Below are 21,769 nucleotides of genomic sequence, written 5' to 3' on the forward strand. Positions count from 1 at the left end.
TAATCCTGCCTGGCAAGGCAGATGTTAATTTGTGATGTAATTATGTCAACCAATGTCTGTGTTACATCCTGTCTCTGTGCACTGAGAGGTAATTGGAGGAGCAGCCACCACCTGACCAAGGGAAGGTAATAAAACCTCTGGCCAGGAATGTTCTAGAGAAGTCTCTCCCCAGAGGGAGAAAGAGAGAAATCTCTCTCAGGAGAGAGACCGGTCCTAGTCAGGCCCTCTGGGTCTGTAGGACACAAGCAGAGAGTAGTTAGCTGAGCAGCAGCTCAGAGACTCTAGCATACCAGACCAGTGCAGGAAGAGCCTAGCCCCTGCCTGAAGTGGAAGATTAGACTAGAGCTAGTGTAGTGAGGAAAAAGGGGTATCATCCTACCTTCAAGGGTGATACCTGAAGAGATCCAGGACCGAGCTGAAGCCTCCTCTAAGGACACAGCTACCGCCCAGCCTGCCATTTACATCCAGGCTGGTCAAATACATCTTGTGGCTCCCTCCAACTACCTCTCCAGTACCTACTCCCGCTGAAGACACGTTTTCTGCAGTTCCTGCCGGTTGCAATAAACGAACTGTAAGTTGTTTTCTTCAACTTCTGCCTCCGTCTGGTCCCTGCTACTACAACTACCCTCATCACCGGCACCCTGTCCATCACCCAGAGACTCACACTCGGGACATTAAGGGGTTGCCCCAGGGAGATCCGCTATAGCAGCCGCTCCCTCATCTTTTCTTGCCAACACCACCCTGCTGGAGACCTGCCAGGCTGTAGGACAGCCCTCCGGTTCCCCCCGTACCAAGCACCGTGACAATAGCGTGCTTAGGCCGCAACCGCCAGCCACTCCGGTACCGCGGGCCCCGGCTGTCTCCAGGCCTCACCTCAAGGGCTAGGCCCCGGTGGGGGATGTTGCAAATGGTCACCAAAAGGATTAAATAAAAGATCCAATACTATGTATTTTTACTAAAAACAACATCTAATACATTATCTATATTGACTAACGTGTCTGTCTATACGGCATACCCACTCTACCAATATCCTTTCTGCACATGCCCCAATCACATGATGCAAACACGTTAGTCATGGTCAATATGTTACTATTTTAACGTAAACTAAACAAGTGCTGGATTCCATTGCTATACTTTGTAACTTGAAGCTGATAGGCCCCAGTGCAATGTCTGTGCTAGGACCCCAACTATAACAGTTTATAGTATTAGTCTTCTCATATGGGAAAGTGACACCTTTTGGGCCCCCTAAGCCCCACGGGCCCGGTTCCGACTGCACCCCCCTCAAATTATGCCCCTGTGTGGTAAAGTACTTGATACATTGCCCTGGTTTACTACAATCCCCACAATGTCCTAGACTTTGAGCTCACCAGTGTGCTTTTGCACAGACTATATTACGGAGGAATGGAGGAGATTGTAAATACGGGAAATGTTAAAAACATCAATCTAACATTACTCAGTCACTAAGAAGAGGTCAGAGACAAACTTAAGGTTCTGACTCCTGGTTTCTCCAGTCGTTTTTGGTGTGGAGCCACATATGTATTTTTTATGTGGGAAGTTTATAAATGTGTCTGCAACTTGTGTTATTTCACATGATAACAAACAAGTATATTTTCATAGACAAATTAGCATTTTATTAACACTTCCTAAATTTGTTTGTTGGTAAACAGCAATATGTGTGCATAATTGCAAATGCATACAAATGTCATTTTTCTCATAGCAACAGCACGAAAAGCAGCTAACCACACTATGCATGGAAATTACTCGGAATGTTTAACACCTTCAAGGTTTAAATATTAAATTTTCTTAACACAAATAATAAGCATTATTATTCACCAGAATTGTGGTGAATCTCAACGGCCATTTCTTACAATTGGGGGTTGAGGCTAAGTGCAGGTACCAGAAATAGGACCCAATTCTATCATCTATTTATGACGGCCTATGGATAAAGGCCGTCAAAAACTTTGGAAGGAATTGGATCTTAACCAACAGCTCCCATTCCCAACAATGTCTTTCACTGCCCGTATTTCTGGTCCTATCGCACAGAGGTCTGCAATCATGATGTGACCAGAAATGTTCATGTAGAATCCTTATCCTCTCACCAGAACCCATTACATTGGTGTAACCTGTCTCTATGACACCTCCACTTCCCCATCAGTAAAATATTCTACATTGCTGAAGCTATAACCATTTCTTCCTTTAACTCCACATACAGAGGCATAACAATATGATGAAACAGAATGTGAAATGCACTTTGCACCTTTGTAAATGAGCCTCAGTGCCTGTGATCTTCCTCTGTAGAATATCTTCTTAATACTTGTGGAAACATCTTAACTGCTTTACACTACACCTTTCACTCTCCCATAACACCTTGTTATCAAATCCCTTGCTGGTATCTTATGCATTATGTTTCTCACATTTCCACTCTGCTGTAGCTTTTGGATTATAATGTATAACAAGTGAATGTTATTAAGCAGAAAATTGCATCCTCTGGGTATTTATACAGTATTCCATCAATGTTATTACCGGCCTACGTACAGGGGCGACTGGGGAGGGGGGCATCTCCACTATTCAAATAAAGATGCTTAATTTCAGTGTTAACACTAAGATGTCATTCGATAGAACAAACATAGTGTGTTTGTTCTCTTTTGATAATATTTTGCAACCTCCATAGGGGACATACACTTTCTACTTCTATTGTCTGTCTAGACGGTGCAACAGAATGTGAGTGCTTTATGGCAGTTACAATGAATAGTCTATGGCAGTGATGGCAAATCTTTTCGAGATTAAGTGCCTAAAATGCAACCCAAAACTCACAAACTGTTCCCAAGATGTCAACATGGCAATTTCAGCATTCAACCTGTGCTGTGCCTGGCGTCCCCTTGCTCTGATGTAATAAAGACTTTGGATTTGACTGTGTGAGTGCGGCTGCTTTTTCTTCTTGCTGGTTGCACAGTTTAAGCATTACTTATTGCTCCCTGCTCTGCCACAGCTTGTAATGGTATTAGCGTCCTGAGGACCTCAATGCCGTTAAAAGAAGGTAGGGCCCACTGAACAGGAAGAATTGTGGGGCCTGAAGTTTTCCAATAGCTTCAAACCAACCCTGTCCACACCTTCTCAGTATTCCTAAAGTCCAAGCAAGTCCATGGTTATTATTTATTATTAAGATGGGTCAGTTTATAATAGCGCCCCACTACCTGGACTGCAGGGAGATGCCATGTCCGACAAACTCTGTACTGGGAAACAGTCTACATCCCCCACTGAGAGGTCTTTGAGTGCCAACTCTGGCAACCGTGCCATAGGTTCACCCCCACTAGTCTATAGTCTAGCCCTTTACCCCAGGTAGCTTTACTACCTTATCTAGGTACCCACAGAGCTGGCATTAAAAACTAAAAATATCACATAATAATAACTTGAGTTGCCTAGAACAACTGCTATACCCCTGGTGGAGCCTTGTACATGTGGCACACGAAACAGCTGATCAGCGCAGGATTCAAGTGTTGAACCCCCAACACATGGGCTTGGGAACTTTTTTTTTTTTTTTAGAGTGGGGTTTTATCTTATATTCTGCTATGTCACTATAGTTACTTGTTACTCTGTGTAACTCATCTACTATTACCTGGATCCAAACTGTGACTGGCTGCAAATGATACCAAGATCAATAAATGCATTATACGAGTACATTTATACATTTCCGTTCCTTCAGTGGAACCTATAAAAAACATTACTACTCTAACGTAAAGCTAGACATATATATATATATATATATATATATATATATATATATATATATATTGTAGGGATTCACTCAAATGGTAGCCTTTAGAGAAGCGCCAGGCAGCAGTCTTTCAGGTGAACAAAACAGGTGTCTTTATTTAGACATAAAAATAACAGAGAAAAGGGCTTGCTCCAGCCAGCAAAACAAAATGCATAGTCCATATGATAAATCTCAGTCCATGTTATCAAGCACAGTTCACATTCACAGACACAGTACCGTACTTCACCCTCCTGGGTTAGGAGCACCTTTTCAGTCCTCAGACTTCCCCACACAGCAAGGCTCAGCTCTGGCTCTGCTATTTCCTGTGTTCCACTCAGCTACACACAGGTAGGGAACCACCCCCCCTTCTCCTGACACAGGTGGCTTTACATAGGGCTGCAAGCCCTGGCCTGGAACGTGGGAGCAGCCATCCCACCCAGCACTGTGACTGCTCCAGAAAAAACCTGTCCCGGATCAGCTGCATTGCAGCTATGCTAAAATAACAAAAGTGTGTCAGTGGCCGAACGCCGCTGACACCAGCAATACTGGTTTTTACTTCACCGAGGCCAGGCACCACGGTGACACGTATCTACCATCCACCACAACACCTTGTGCCTTTCTACAATATATATATATATATATATGTACTGATGTTGTTCCTAGACGGAGGTGACACAGAATTATGCGACCTGGATGTAAGCAGAGATGACTTTCTCTGCCACCCCATGCTGTGAGGGACATATCTTCCTTTTCCATGTATAAGCTTTACACCAATTTTGTTCTAATCCTTGATATTCTACAGATAATAGAGAGTGGCTTTCTCTTAGTCAGCAAACAAACTTCCTTTGTACAGGGCTTCAAAGACAGCAAAGCACATTACTGCCAGAAGCTCAGAACTTTACGAGATGCTGGAAATGGAATGCCATGGATACTCTGCATGATATGTGGTCCCCATTCGCAGCAAGAAACAAAGCAAAGCAGGTATTGACAGTGCTATATTATGTCCTCTGACTAACTGCAAACATAACAGCATCGAAAAACAACTTTTACCAATGCATTATGAGGGCAATGGAGGCTAGGCTCTATAGATCCATTCTAATTAAACTTACAAGTAAAGCTCAGTTCACACTTGTGTCACTAGAATAACAACAACTACTAACAGATGGATTCAAATGGCTTTTAAGAGACTACTAATGGGCTTATGTTAGGGTCTGTTTGCATCACTCCGACTTCTGTTATTTGAGACAGAAAAAATAGCGCTGCATAATGGAACTAACATAAGTACTAGAAGAAATGGTGCAAACTGGCAATAGTGGAATCCATTTAAATAAATGGTCATATGTAAGGATTAGTTAAGACTTCTGTTATTATCTTTTTCATGACAAAGATTTAATAACGGAGGCAGGGGCATCCTTAGGTCAAAAGTTCCAGGGCCAGTGCCCCAAATCTTTTAGCCAAAGCCCAGGGTGTTCTGGGCTATGCAGAACTTATGTCCTTCTTCCCGGACTGCTCCTAAAAATTCTCTGGACATAGACGTGGCATTACTAACTAGGGGTTATCACTATCACTTACTGGGGCTATGGGGGCCATTATATGCTGGGGGCTGTGGGGGCAATTATTTATTAGGGGCTGTGGGGGCTATTATTTATTAGGGGCTGTGAGGAAATTACTTGGTGTGGGAGCTATGGGAACATTACTTAATTAGTGTAGGGGTTTTGGGGGACAAGGCTTGCTGTAGGGACATTATTTAATTTAGTGTATGGGCACTATTCAATGTGGGATTATTTTCTAGTGGGGAGGGCATTATTTAATGTGGGTATTATTAAGTGGGTGGCTCCTTTCAGTGGGCATGATTAGGTTATGTACAGGAGTGGGCACCAAATGAAAATTTGGTATTTATGCATTGGGGCCCATGCCCCAGATGTTTTGCGACCCTAGCAACACCCCTGAATGGAGGTATAAACACAGCTGTGAACCCTGTCATACTAGAAAGGTTTTTTAAAAAAATAGGGATAGAGATAAGTTGACAGAATAACCAAATGGAATGATGCTATAATCAATCCTAAGAGGTCTGTTTTATTAAATACTTGTACATCACTTCTTTAAAAAACTGGTGTTGCTCTGTTATTCCTCCTAGAAATGTTAGCAGATTTGACAACTGACAAGTATTGCTATTCCATTGTGTTAAAGGTATATATTTACAAAGTCTGAGAACATTAACTATAGCGACAAGTTTAATAAGATCAGAAGCTGCGTTTACAGTAAGTAGCTTTGAGTCATCTGTACAAAGAGGTAGACCTGTAGGTACCAGAATGTAAGGATGACCTACTAAACATTGTTATCCTGTAAAACAGTCCAATAGGAAATGTTTCCCTGTTTAGATTTGCTTCTTGCTCTTCCAAGCAGCCGATTCACTGGTACCTTAGTAATACCCAACACTGCTAACATGTTGTTTTATGGTCTCTTGTAGTAATAAAAAGTCATTTTCTTACCACCTCAGATTTTGTATACTCAGTACCCCACCATTTTGCTTTTCTTGGTTGGGAATATAGCTTATATGACACACACCCTGTCACATAATATGACTAAGGACACCACATTGGCCAAAAATGCCTCAGTACTTTTTGCTACTGTTCACACACAAGAATTTTATGTTGGCCAAAGAAAGCCATTGCTTTTCATAGTTTATACGGTTGAAAAAAGACACTTGTCCATCAAGTTCAACCGAGGAAGGGTAGGGATTGGATGAGGAAGGGATTTAGGGGGAACAATCCTATATAGCATAACAATCAATGTTATTTAGGTGTAAAAAGGCATCTAGACCCTTCTTGAAGCTCTCCGCTGTCCCTGCTGTGACCAGCGCCTGAGGAAGGCTATTCCACAGATTGACAGTTCTCATAGTAAAAAAGCCCTGTCGCCTCCGGTGATTAAAGCTTGGTTTCTCCAAACGGAGACAGTGCCCCCTCGTCTTTTGATTTGATTTAATCTGGAACAACTTACCACCATATTTTTTGTATGGACCATTCATATATTTATATAAATTAATCATGTCCCCTTGTAGTCGTCTCTTTTCCAGACTAAATAAATAGAGTTGTTTTAATCTTTCCTCATAACTAAGACCCTCCATACCCCTTATCAGTTTTGTGGCTCTACGTTGAACCCTCTCCAGCTCCAGGGCATCCTTTTTATGGACCGGTGCCCAGAACTGGACAGCATATTCCAGGTGTGGCCGAACCAGTGCCTTGTACAGGGGTAATATTACATCCCTATCACGAGAGTCCATTCCACTTTTGATACATGGCATGATCCTACTAGCTTTAGAGGCAGCTGATTGACATTGCATGCTGTTATTCAATTTATGATCTACTAGTACCCCCAGGTCCTTCTCAACAAGGGACTCTCCCAGATTTACTCCCCCAAGGACATATTTTGCCTTTGGATTATTGGCCCCCAATAATCCAAGAAGTTGATACTGACCTTTCCTTATATTTACTCCAGAACTGTACACTTACCCTGCCTGTCCATGTGCGATTCTGGTGAGCTGAAGTTGCTGTGATGATGTAGACTCATCTTGCATACCCATGAATAGACATTGTATGTTCCGAGATAACTGCCAATGACTACAGGTCTGGTGTGTTCGCAATTACTTCAATGGGTTTACTAAGTAAGCATCTGCTGGCATAATCTCCAAGATAGACTTGGCTGCATTTGGTTGGCATTTCATTAGGTTTGCTGACTTCCTCAGGCTCATTCATCTAGTAATAAGCAGCCAGGATAATGAGATGCCAATCTAAGACAGGTATACTAAGAACTACTCTATGTGTATGAGATCAAGTACTCCCCAATAACAGGAAATGTCAAATTCTGCAATAAATCCATGCACAAAGTGAAGAAAGAACAGGGCAAGTGAAGGGTCCACCAATTTCTGAACCAAGGACATATGTGCACATGTACAAACATTTGGAGCTGCAACATATTATAACATTGACAAGCAACGTAAAATCTATGGAAAATGACTTACTTGTTTTACACTGACAGGTGCGGCAGCCATTCTGATCTAGCCGGAATCCATAGCTGCAGTCCCTCTCAGTCAGTGTGCAGTTTACTAAGAAATCACATATCGGTGGAGCCATGGTGATGTATGTAGGTTCTGCAGAAAAGCAAAGGGATGAAGCAATTTACTACTCTCCGTCTTTATTATTAATGTATGAGCAACACAATAGAATATCACTCCCAGTTTTAATGCTTTTTTCCATGTGTAGGTTCACCGATTAACTTTGAGACTTTTACTGTATGTTGATTTTTATGATATAACATTTATTGTGTTTCCTGATCAAATTGCGAGGTCCTAGTCATTTCTTAAAGGAAATCTGTCATAAGTTTTGACCATAAAAAGCTGAAGACAGTGTAAGGCATTGCCCCTGGAGTTGTGTAACCTTGCCTGCGTGTATCTTATAAGTAGTGACAGGACTGAAAAGTCTGTCTGCACTGTCCAGCTCCACAGACTCCCCCCTCTGCAGGAAAGAATATGAGCTGTATCATGAATTCGGTTGCATACTTACAGCAGTCACTCAGAGCAGTGGGGAGGGACTGTAAAACAGTTTACTGCTAAGACCACAAAGCTCTTTCAGCTGAAAGACCAGCCCACTGCAAACTCGGATCAAGGATTCACTTTTCACAGTCTTGGCGCTACTCACTACACACACAAAAGGTATGATTACACATCACTCTGGAGCCTAAACACAGCAGTGTTTGCAGTTTATTATGGCCAAAACCGACATTTGATTCCTTTTAAAAATAACACACATATAGGGCCCGGAGTTTTAGCTTTAAATCAATACACTACATACAGAACCCTGTTGTTCCAGCTAATACTCTTGTGCATAACAGCCGATTCATGGGATGCTGGGTGTCTCACAACCAGTGTCTCATCTACTAATAACCTCAATTAAAAGTTTTGGGCTGGTAATGTTTGGGTTTTTTGTCATAACCTACAAACCTGCTTATAGTAAAAGAACTCCTGGGCCAGTTATCAGCTAAAGTGGGTCACCCCTTCTGCTACTGGATGGCTAAGTAGTGGTAGGAACACTAGGGATTGGGAAAGTGAGGATAACTTTTTCTGCAGCTGCATTTTGTATCATATTATATAATGGCAGAAAAAGGCGCACGTCCATCAAGTCCAACCTTTAAGAATTAAATGTTTTTTTTCCTCATAACCCCTCCTGAAAGGCATCCAGGCCTCTCTTGAACGTGTACATAGAGTCTGCTATAACAACCTCCTGCGGCAGAGAGTCCCACAGTCTCACTGCTCGTACAGTAAAGTACCTTTGTCTATGTTGATGGTAGAATCCCCTCTCCTCTAGGCGTAGAGGATGCCCCCTTGTCCTGGTCACAGGCCTCGGTATAAAAAGATCTTTGGAGAGATCCTTGTACTGTCCTTCAGGTATTGTAATGAGGTCTTTTTTCTAAACTGAATAATCCCAACTTTTGTAATTTGTCAGTGTATTCTAATCCCCCCATTCCCCTAATAATCTTGGTTGCTCTGCTCTGCACACGTTTCAGTTCTATGTCCTTTTAATACACTGGTGCCCAAAACTGTACACAATATTCCATGTGTGGTCTGACCAGGGATTTGTATAAGGGCAAAACTATGACTTTATCATGAGAATCTATTCCTCTCTTGATATATCCCATAGTTTTATTTGCTTTAGAAGCAGATAGCTGGCTCTGGTCACTAAAATTTAGTTTACCATCCACCAATACCCCCAAGTCTTTTTCAGCTCCAGTTTTCCACGTAATTGACTGTTTAGAACATAATTATACTTTTTGTTTCCACGGCCCAAGTGCATAACTTTACATTTATCTACATTAAACCTCATCAACCATTTCTCTGCCCACTCCTCAAGCTTCCAAAAATCCCTCTGTAATGTTAAACTATCGACCTCAGTATTTATTACTTTACACAGCTTAGTATCATCTGCAAATATATTCTCTCCGTGCAAATATGTTGTATGTTCTCTCCATGTTTGCGTAGGTTTCCTCTGGGTCCTCAGGTTTCCTCCCACACTCCAAAACATACTGGTAGGTTAATTAGATTATGAGCCCCATTGGGGACAGGGACTGATCTGGCAAACTATGTGCAGCTCTGCAGAATCTGTTTGCGCTATATCAGTAAATAAATGATGACTGCAAATATTTTGGAAGATGCATCTTGCTACTTTGCTATCCTTGCACCTGCTAATTTAATGACTTTTTTCCTTACGTTTATCTGTTGTCCCTGCCGCTGTTATACTGTCCAGGCTGTCATTACAATTGCTTTCAGTTTTCGACAGATAAAATAAAACAGACAAGGTAGTGAAATGGCTTATTGGTTTTCCACTAAAAGTGTGACTAAAATATTTTTCTAACAAGGATATAAAGCTGTAAACAGCAAGTGAAAAGTTTAAGGGGAAATACTGCGCTTACAATACAATTTCACTAGGTTATAACCTTCATATATCTGGAATGTCCTGGATGTGTGTGTATACATTGAGAAAAGGAGGTTTATGTTTTCATCCCACCAGATTGCTCAAAATCGGACCACTCTCATTAGATGTTCTGCATTTGCCTTATTTGCCTTATCTGGATTACAAATCCCTATGTTCATCCACCTTATTATGGTATCTTATATCAACATCCAAGACTTTCATCTATAAAACAAGATGGCTACAGAAATTTCCATTACATTGACGGCATAATTATTTCAAAAGGAATGATGTAATTCTTCACCTGTCCTGTGGTGGCACGCTAAAGGATCTGTGCACATGCTGCCGGATTCAAGCTTACTTTTATGGGGTTTTTCTAAAGTGAAAAGATTTAATATTATCAACACCTTTAAAGATCTTGATCCACAAATGAGGAAGTCAAATTAGCATTTCACCTTTTCTGTTTAATGTATCATAATCTAAAAAAACTAAACTGATTACTATGAGACTAATTTTTAACTTACTATTTAACTGAATGAAAGGGAGCTTATTGTTATAAATTCTGTAGATGCAAGACATGGAATGTTGATTTTGTGAAAAATATAAAGCATTTGAAAGAATCTCCAAAATGCCATTTTTGACGCATCGAAATGGATTATTACAATCAATATTTAATTTAACACAACCACTTAGCAGCTCAACATTGTGCCCTTTATGGAACATACCATGGCGGACACTGAGGAGAATTGGAGGACACACCGAGTAGAACATCCCATACGTTTATGCAATGCATAATAAATATTTCTATTGGTGGGAAAATTTTTTTTAAATTTTAGAGATTCCAGATACCATTTACCTAACATTTCAAAGCATTTTGCAGAAATCTGCAGGCCATTGTGTGCGTATGAGGCATAACTAAGATTGTCCACAATCTGTGACTTGTAATCTTTATTTTCCCTTTTAGGTCTCTATACATCTGCTGTTGGTGGTGACTGAGGTTCTGTCCATCTTACTAACAAGAAATAACTCAGCAAATTGTAAATCAGTAGGAAGACAGGAGGGGTGAAAGAAGCTAATTCTATCTTGTATGATATATATATATTACATGTTAAAACGTTTACGATTTTCACTTGTATTATTGGATTATGTAAAATTTGTTAAAAAGCTACCATTTAAAGGAAATCTACCATCAAAATCAAGCATGATCCCCTTACATCTGTTATCTATGTTCTTTCTTCTAATATCAACTTTTAAATGATGCTAAGGAGCCAGAAGGGCTCTGGAGGGGGTTTTACCAGAGCCCCTAAATGCTGCAGCTTCACATGCTGTTACACTGCAGGAGTACTTGCCCCTTCCACTGTGTGCTGAAAATTCATCTGCTACAGCAAGATGACATTAGGCAGTAGGAGGGGGTGTGCCTGGTAATGCCCACCCCCCACCTTGGATCTATGAGTTGGTGCCCCTGGTTTACAAATGACAAATGTAATATGAAGAGAAAAAAAAAACAAAGAAAAGTTGAGCCCATCCCTTGCTTCCACCCTAACCCTAATTACCCATCCTCCCCAGGAGAAAGATTTTTTTCTCTTTTTTTCCCAATTCCTTGCTTCGGGTGCAACTTACTGCCAAAAACTTGTTACCATACTTCATTAGAAATTAATACTGTAGAAGTCTTAAAAAATAATGGGCAGTACAGGTGACCTATGTTTTCTGGGGTGCAAGAAAACAACAAAATTTTATGATGATTAAAAAAAAACACATTTGGAGGCCTGTTCCCATGGATGTAGATATTTCCGTGTGAGAATACAGGGGGGGGGGGGGAATAGTAATATTTTATATATACAGTTTTTCAGAAGCGAAGTGTGGAAGATGCACCTTTCTTTGAAGCGTGAAGTCCTTGCAAGAAATAATACATTGAAATCTACTGCAGACTTGAGCTCTAGCTGATCCTGTGTTCTTTTCATGCTCGGAGATGCCTCACACAGCAATAAATAGAACCCATAGAAAAGAAGAGAAATGCCAAGGGGTAGTTTACTACCGCTCGATGATTCCCTCAATAGCCTTGCTCTGTTTATGGGAGTGGAATAAACCACAATCATAGAGCAGAAAATACCATGTGTTCAGGTCTATAGGTCTTACAGTATAAAGGGAGAGATCCAAACAATTGTACAACAGAAAAGCACAGATGCATTTACCGGAAATGAAGATTGATATCCAGTCTAATTATCGACAATTCTGGGCCATACAAGTACTGATCTCACCTGACACCCTCAGTCACAGATGAGCGGTTACAGCAACCAACTTTTCATCTTCACACATCAGCTGACTGGTTTTCTCTCGGCAAGATGACAGCTTCTCCTGGCTTTCATGTATCTTCTATGTTTTCAGAGTTTTATAGAGCTGTCCTACACAGTGTGCTCTTTTATTATATTTGAGGATTGCCTGCCTGGAGTTGATATGTGGCTGTCCATCTTATGTCGCCCTCCGGTAATGTTACCGGATGTAATATGTTCAAACAGGGATAAAACTGTCCAGGGCACTCACCATTAAACAAATACGGTTTCAATGGCCATTGTGGACAATGTGCAGGCTGGAAGCTATGCCGGGAAACATCATCATATATAAGAGGTATTAGAGATGATATTTATATGGCTCTCTGTTAGGTTTAGTTCTACATTCTGACCTCCATTAGTATACTCCATCACTGAAACAATAATAATAAGGGATCATTTAAAATGTCAACTTTTAATGGCTTCCAAAAGTGCCCATTTACACCACTTCTGTCAGTGCTTCCGTTATGTGAGCAGTAAACAGGACGTGAGCAGCAGTACTATCTATAAGTACTGTGCTACGGAATATGATGGCGCTATGTAAATAAAGATTATTATTAAGTAACAGAAGTGGTGCACACAGACACTAATAGAGCCATTAAAAGTCAATTGAAATCATTGAAAGTTTAACGCATCAGTTTGACTTCTGTTACTATCGTTTTACTGACAGAAGAGGCTGACGACTCGATGTATCGAGCTGGGAAAATGCAGTGGCGGGCCTATTATACGCCGGAGCACGAGCACCAGTATAATCACAGATTTTAAAAGTCACTTTTCCCCGGCAAAGTCTATGTTCATTGGTAGCTCCAGCGCTACACAAAGACTACCCTGCGTGCAGTGATGGAAAGAATATACAGGTCTAGTTCAATTATGTCATGTCAATTGCTGCAGTGCACTCATTTACCAGAAGCAAAGGATTTCTTTCTGAGCCACAAGAAAAGCCACCCACTTTTAATCAGATCTGCCTCAATAATGAAATTGGATTTAATTCTTCACTTCCAATTATAGATCGTAATCCTTTTCCCTTTTGCTGCAGAAGTAATTCCAGTATTGTTGAGAGCATTGCCCTAATTTCACAGCGCATGCTGCCCAGCTTCAATGAATGGGCAATCTCCCAGGTGAAGGTTGGTGATTAGCAAAGGGGTCAGAACATGCCCATCGTACAATGATTCTAGAAGTCTGGGATTAACCTGTTCAGTGCCACAAACAATCTGCTCTAGAGCATATAAAGAAAACTGAAAGATCGCTGAAAGAAACAACAATGTTGCTCAGCTGCAATTATTATGTACAGACTGAACTTTATTTTAAAAGCTTAATAGAAATAAAAGACAGTGGGAAGTATGTAACTAGAAAGATGGGTTTTCAGTTATGAAAAAAACAGCAATAACTATGGATAAAGCTGGAGTGGTTCTCTGACATTTAGCTCGTATCAGAATCGCTCTTTTCATTTCATAGAAAGCTCCAATAATGAAGCCTGGGATCCCCAGGGAATTCAAAGGGTTATTCCCACCATAAACATTCCTGGTATATTCACGGGATATTTCTATAACAAGTAATGGAGCCAAATTGTTTTCTGTCAATTCCAAATGAATCCAGAGGAGAAAAAAAACATATACATGAAGACTGAGTTATATTTAAAGGAATATTCCCTCTTTGGCAAATTAATACTATTTGTATGATGAAAAATAATACAATTTTCCAATATATATGCGGTCTCCGACTTAAAGGAAACCTACCAGTTAGAATGGCAGGTGTAAGCTGTAAGTACCGAGCACCAGCTCAGGGTGAGCCGGTGCCGGTACTTACTTTCGTTAGTGTTATAAACTGCGGTATCGCGGTTTTAACACTTTTTAAACTCTAGACCAGAATAGGTTTCGGCGCTGCATGCGCACGACTGCATAGGAAATAGCGGAGATGTTGCGTGCGCACGGTCGCGCGCAGCGCCGAAGCCTCTCCTGCTCTAAAGTTTAAAAAGTGTTAAAACCGCAATACAGCGGTTTATAACACTAACGAAAGTAAGTACCGGCACCGGCTCACCCTGAGCTGGTGCTCGGTACTTACAGCTTACCCCTGCCATTCTAAATGGTAGGTTTCCTTTAAAAACACCCAACTTACAAACGACCCCTAGTTAAAGACTGCCCCTTCGGCCCACTGTGACTTCTAGTGAAGCTCTCTGAATGCTTTACCTTAGTTCCAGGCTGCAATGATCGGCTGTAAGGCGTCTGTAATGTAGTTTTATTAAAAATCTTTGTTCCCATTACAGCAAAAAATTTCAACCGTCACTGGGGCAAAAATATTTTGTAAAATAAACAATTCCGACTTGCATACAAATTCAACTTAACAAACGTATGGAACCTATCTTGTAAGTAATCGGGGGACTGCCAGTACTGTCTGTATCAATTCCTAAAGGTCTTCTGGATCCCTGCTTGCCGTAATTCATTGTTTTTTTTTTTTCCAAGTGAATAGAAATCTGCGCATGGTCACACAGGTGCACTGCTCGTTAGTATCAGAGAGTAATCAGAGCTGTGTGTTATAATGAGCAGTGCACCTGTGTGACCATGTCAGACTTATAGCCAGTGGAAGTAAATGAAGCTTTCTATAGAATGACAGCAAGCAGAGAGCTAGAAAACTGTGCTGAATTGATACAGAAAGTATATTGGAAAATTGTATAACTTTTCATTATTCAAACAATATCCATTACTTTCTGAAATGGGAAGACCCCTTTAACTACAAAACGGTCCCTTATGTATGTGATGCATTACTGCATCAGGTTGGTGCTAAAGCAAAATAAGTAGATGGGTCAAACTTTACAAAGATGCTACAGACAAAGCTAATATTTGGAGGAGTAAACATCTTAGACAAATAGGAAAAAAAGCAAAGTGCTACCAGCTCTGTTCTGTTATACAATGGAAAATTTCCTTACATGTATAAAGAATGTAAAGCATCAACATATTCAATTGTAAGCCATAAAAAAAATAATTCTTTTTTTCAATAGTCAATAGAAGACAATGTGAACAGTAGAAACACAGATTGACAAGAATCTTTTAGGCACCCTTTACACATAGCCATATTGATAACATTTTGTTGGTTTTTCTTTAAGTTCCTTTAGCAGGTACCCAGCCATTCTCATTCTTCCTGCTCCAGCAATAATGTGATGATGTGGACATGTGACTGATGTAACCAATCACTGACTGTGGCAGTCATATGTCAACACCCCTGAGGTCACCTCAGTGTTATGTGACAGACTGCAGTAATCAGGCCACCTAAGAGGTTCTCTATTGGGGGAGGTAAGGATAGGTAATATTAGTATTTTATAGCAGACTAATATTTGCATTAAGATTGCTAGACAACTCCTTTAAATACAATATAAGATATCATCAACTCTCCAGTGAGCAACCTGACAAAATCTGCCTAAGGTTACAAGCATGTGACAGCTAGCAGCCACCATTGTATGACATAATACATGGCCAAGGTGTGGTGGGCACTCCATGCATCACCACACCATGACCGAAGCGGGCAGCTCCCTATTGAGAAGGGATGGGAATGCTCACACCCCCTCCATATCTCTAATGTTTGCAAACCCGTTTTCTTAAAGAGAGGCTACCTGCCCACTAATGTTGCAAAAATTTGCTGTGAAAATTGACCAAAAAGTTCATTTTATTTTTACAGATGACTTGCACTAGTCTATCATCCATTTTCACTGCCTTTAGGGAGGAGTAACAAAATACTATTATGAACTACAATAATATTTTTATAGTAACATTTTGTGGGAAAAAGAGAATATATGTCTAAAATGTACAAAAAATAAATGACCTGACATGCAGAACAATGCGCCAAACCATAAACTGATACAAATCAAAAACGATACCCCCTAGAAAGAAATCATAAAATGTGAGAAATCATGTCGTCAAAACACAGATCTAGCCAAGAAGAGACAACACAATTGCTGCCACTTCTCCTCCTCCTCCTCCGGGCCCCCTACACACTATATCCCCCACCCTACCCCGATGGCAGCCAAATGCCATAGATGTTCATGTACATTAGCCCTAAGGCTTCTTAAATACCAATTATCTATGTAAATGCATCTCTTTGCCTATGAAATGCTGAATGCAATACTAAAAAGGTTTTACAATTTTTAGTCAGTTCATACAAGTCATCAATTTTGGAATGAGAGAGTCCAACTCCAGGCAGTTCTGCTGAGCAGAAAAACAGCTGAGCAATGCTGCCTATGTAAAAATTACCACTGTAGTATTGTTGCCTGTAAGGACTAAGCTACGTGCAGTGCCAGGTACAGCCAATACACTATATGGAGCTGTGCCTGGTGAAGATGGGGCCACAGTGCTTACACAAACATTGAACCCTTTTCAATATGATATTGGATTACAGTTCTACAAATAGAGCGATGACCATAAAGTCCTAATAAAATACCCCTTTTGGTTATGCATATTTACTCCGGACAATTTCTGCAAATAAAAATCTTCATTGAGCTATTCTGTATGTGCAGCAGAAATATGGCTGCTTATAAATTCACAATCCCCTTTCACATGTAGGAAATAGTCACAGATAATTCTACAACAACTTTTTCATGCATGAACATTGGGAGCTCAGGGATTTATATTTTCAGGCAATTTTATTTTTATTTTAAGAGGGCGGGATATGATTTGACTTTCAACCCTGTTTCATTTCTTCCCCAGACACAATAGCTATATTTTAGAGGCTCTTCACAGAGCTGTGATGGATGTTCTGCACAGCAGGAGAACAGCTAAACTATGCCGATAACACCACGTGAGCACTTATGACTGCTATTTGGCTATTTTAGTATCTTTTTGTAAAAACCTGAGCTGATGTCAATAGCCTGTCAGAGTGATGTCCAGAAGATCAGCAAGATGTCAACATACCCAGTTTGAGCAAGACTTTGATGATCTGTCTCAGTTTGTTGCAATTTTCTGCACAATACATATGTATGTTAAGTGACTTGTTTACCCAAATCCAGGAAACCACCTGCGTCAGGTTAACACTCTAAATCTACTCACATCACCAGCTCAATGACACCAATAACAGGGACAAGCACCTCCAATTCACATCAATGTGTCCAAACTAATGCAGCAGATCCCTATTGTGTAGACCATTTGAAAGCCACATCGGAATATCAGCAAATTCGTCAAAAATAATCCACAACAACAATATGATTATATTCTATATAATTAGTGATGCCGAGTGCAATCGCATTAACACAAATTATCTGTAATAGTATCATTGATGGTGCCAGGGCAAGGGCTCTCAGCTCCCTGTATGGCTCCACTACACAATGAACAGACTCCAATAAGTGACTGGCACAGAAAACAAGTCACAGTCTTGCAATAATGTAACAATCTGAAGAATGCCAATCTGTTAGTAATTTCTATAAAAACTCTTTATGGCCATACTGTGGAGTTACAGTGTTTTCTCCAATGCACTAACATTCATTAATTGCAAGCCAACAAAAGGACAACAGCATGAATCTCAGATATGACCATTCGTGTGGGTGGACATTAGAGGTGAGCAAATCTATTATAGGCTTCCTTAGGGTTCCTTGGGTTTGTACTTAAAGGGGTAATCTCGTCTCGGCATTCACATTCAGTTTCATTAATCTGCCATATATAAACATTTCTTCAATTGGATGTTATTAAAAAAAAATGTTTCTGTGTGAAGATAATTTCCCATAAACATAGCCATGTTGTCCCTTAGAAACGAGATAGCTTGCTCGGTTACGACCACGTCACATTTAGGCAGCAGTGGCCAGACATGTACTATTGAGCCTTGCCTGACCACCTGGCTTCAGCGATCATCACTACAGGACGGCTGTGGGACATGTAGTAATTCTCAGATATTTCATATACAAAAACTTTTTGTTTATTTGTGCAATCCCTTCAGCAGAGGTGGCCGTATCCGAGGAAGCTATCTCGTTTCTAAGGGACCATATCACTACATTTATGGAAAATTATCTTCACACCGGAACATTTTTTTTTAATAACATCTAATTGAAGAAATGTTTATTAATGGAAGATTAATCCAAGTGAATGTGAATGCCCAGACGAGAATACCCCTTTTAAGTTTAATTTGTATGTATGTCGAACCTGTACATTTTACAATTGAAGACAAATTTTTTTTTAAGTTCCAGGGACAATTGGATTTTCAAATTTATTTGCTCTTATGGGACCAAGGACTATCAATAAAACTTCATTACAGACCTTACAGCTGATCATTGCAGCCTGGGACTAATGTTTGGCATCCAGAGAGAGGTCACAGAGAGGTCACAGTTATCAGAAGAGTCCCTCTTTAACTAGGTGTCGTCTGTAAGTCGGGTGTCCTTAAGTAGGGGAACGCTTGTAGTTGATTTGTTACGAATCTGGCAATTTTTAGGCATCAAATCTAATATGAAAATTTTCAGATTCACTTTGCAGGATTCTTCGAAATACGATAATAACAGACGTATAATGGGTCCATTAAAATGTTCATTGATTTCAGAGGTGATGGTTTGCATTATTGGCAATCTGCAACACGTACGCTAGGATTCTATTGTCGTTTTAATGAGAAATTAAAATTTTAAAAAATGGTGACTATTGACAAAGTAAAAAAAAGAGGAAAGGGGGGGGGGGTTACATACCAATTTCCATGACATTGTTGGTTTGGATCAAATAGATTGAAGGATTCACTCATTTCTAGTGGGCAGAACATAAAATATCTATTTTTTTGACAATTGGGCACATGGCACTATAGTCAGCATAGTATACATACAACCTGACCATCAATCATCTCATGATCACATTTACCACTGACCTGGGATCACAGGAAATGAAAAATTGCTCCGTAAATATTGGATATGATTCAGCATGTTACCATTGCGGTCAGATAGATGGCTAAGGTTTCTCTAGCTGGACCAGACAATGGTCAATATATCCATATAACATTTTATGTTAAATAGCCATATTGATTTATTTTAACACTTTATTTTAAGCTATAAAAAAAAAAGAGTTAGTTATGGGTGAAATGTACCAACTCAAATTTAAAGGGGTTGCCTGACATTAATAAAAACTATACTGCTGGGGGGCTGTGAAAAAAAATTACCTATACTTACCTCCCTCTGCGCTCCCGTTGTTCCACGCCACTATCTGTTGCGCCTCCGCTCCAACAACTCGGTGGGACAAGAGATGGGTGGGCGTGCTAGGCCCCCGGAAGTCGTTGAGCAGGGGTGCTGAACCCCTGTAAACAAACAGGGGCACGACAGCAGCGGACAACAGTTTGGTAGCGCAGAGGGAGGCAAGTATAGGTTTAACTTTATTCACAGCCCCCCAGCAGTATAGTTTTTACTGATGTCGGACAATCCCTTTACAAATAAAACATAATTTGTATTCACTAAAAATATATTTTAAAAAAGTTATCTATAAATGATATAACTACATGTAATATTATTGGCAGATTTTCCAGTTTACTACAGTAAATTTGTCATTCCTAAATATTTTCTGTACATGAGCCATTTAAGAAAACGAGTGTCCACAAATAAGGGAGATGGAAAATTGGTTTGGCGATGTAAGCCCTGTTTTTAGGCATGATGATCTGCAGGATATGTAATGAGGTTTAGCTACATCTTCCATTACTATCTAGCAATGTTACCTTACTCTCTTATATTTAACAGTTGTAAGAGAAGAAAATGATCTTATCCGGAATGGATTCCCTGTGCAAAGTGCCGACATTGATATATCCTTCACCTCTCAGCTCTCACCTGCTGTTTTCCAGTTGCAGGGTTTATTTAGGCTGATTTAGCACCCAGGTCAAAAACTGCATAGCAGCAGGAGGTGTCACTTACGTGGAAAACAAAAATGGAAAAGAGGAATTATAAGAAGCTGAGCCTTTAACACCTTTGGTCAACTTGTAGTCCTGACCTTGTGTGTAAATAAGACCCTATTAACCCTTACTTCAAAAAAACGGCTGCTGTGAAAATAGAAAGCATGAGCCGACTGCACCCAAATTAATATATATATATATATATATATATATATATATATATATATATATATATATATATATATATTTATTTATATATATATATTTATATATATATATATATATATTTATATATATATATATATATATATATATATATATATATATATTATATCTTCTCAAACATCCATTAAACATGATAAAGGGCAGCATCATCTATATGGAGAGGATAGATTTGGCAGGTTATACATGCCATACATTGCAGAGCATTGGCTCTGACTTGTGACCAGGACATAAAACTGTCTCTTTACACTCATGTCTCATTCTTTAAATGTATGCTGTTTGGAGCAGCCACATTCCTGACTCAAAAAGAGCCTGTCAGCAGTTTCTACCCCTCATAACTGTTTCTTGTGCTATACAGCAGATTGGGAAAGAAGTATATCCCCTTAAATTCTGGGGTGATGATTATGCTAGCTGCATACCAGAGACATGCTTTTTGTAAAGCACCTGGTGCCATGATCCCCAGTGCCCAGGACATGACCCTACTTATTAGCAGTAAGCAGAGGGTGCACAGATAATAGGACTCCTGGGGAGTTTCTGATGCATTGAGTTCAAGAAGCTACATTCTGGACATTCGCATTCTGGTCTATGAGAACATGGGTATTTAATATATATATATGTATCCATATCGATCACGCAACCTGCATGACCCTCACATAAGATATGATTAAGTTACATTACTTTCCTTATGCCCTGTTTAGTGCTGTCAACAGTTGGCCGGGTGCATAAAAGTTTACATTATTTGGTCAAGCAACCTGCATGACCATAAGCCCCAGATCATTTTTACATCTTTTTCTGCTCTGTATAGCTATGTGAGCACATTGGAGAAGTCAAAATTGGTACCCTTATATCATAAATGACTATGGATACCGGGGCAGGAGCCGCTTATTTTTCTATTAAAGGTACATCCATATGCCATATCAGTTTTTTTGACACATGAACGGCACTGCTTAATGGCCTTGGATAGCAATAACCAAAAAACACATTGGTTCAAATGTGTAGTTTGGAGCTCAAAGAAGCGCAGAGCCGCAAAATGGCCATCGCTCCCACACGTGAGATGGTGTTGTCCTCTCTCCACCATGTATTTGCTTGTATGTGAGCATGTTTAAATAAACATTATTTAAAGGAAGAAGCAACAAAAATATTCACTTCTGCAAATACTGCAATAATTCACAGGTTGG

At 40.0% G+C, this 21,769-nt stretch overlaps 1 protein-coding gene across 2 annotated transcripts in view; it reads right to left on the reverse strand.

Moving 5' to 3' along the window:
* The window catches only part of CRIM1 (cysteine rich transmembrane BMP regulator 1), a 474,029-nt gene that overhangs the window by 98,631 nt on the left and 353,629 nt on the right, over window positions 1-21,769 (reverse strand). For both annotated transcript variants that reach the window (XM_072140823.1, XM_072140822.1), the window contains one exon: window positions 7,776-7,904. In XM_072140823.1, coding sequence (XP_071996924.1) covers window positions 7,776-7,904 — 129 coding nt within the window. The remainder of the gene's footprint in view (window positions 1-7,775; window positions 7,905-21,769) is intronic.

This window comes from Engystomops pustulosus, chromosome 3 (genome assembly GCF_040894005.1).
Source record: "Engystomops pustulosus chromosome 3, aEngPut4.maternal, whole genome shotgun sequence".
Lineage (NCBI taxonomy): Eukaryota > Metazoa > Chordata > Amphibia > Anura > Leptodactylidae > Engystomops > Engystomops pustulosus.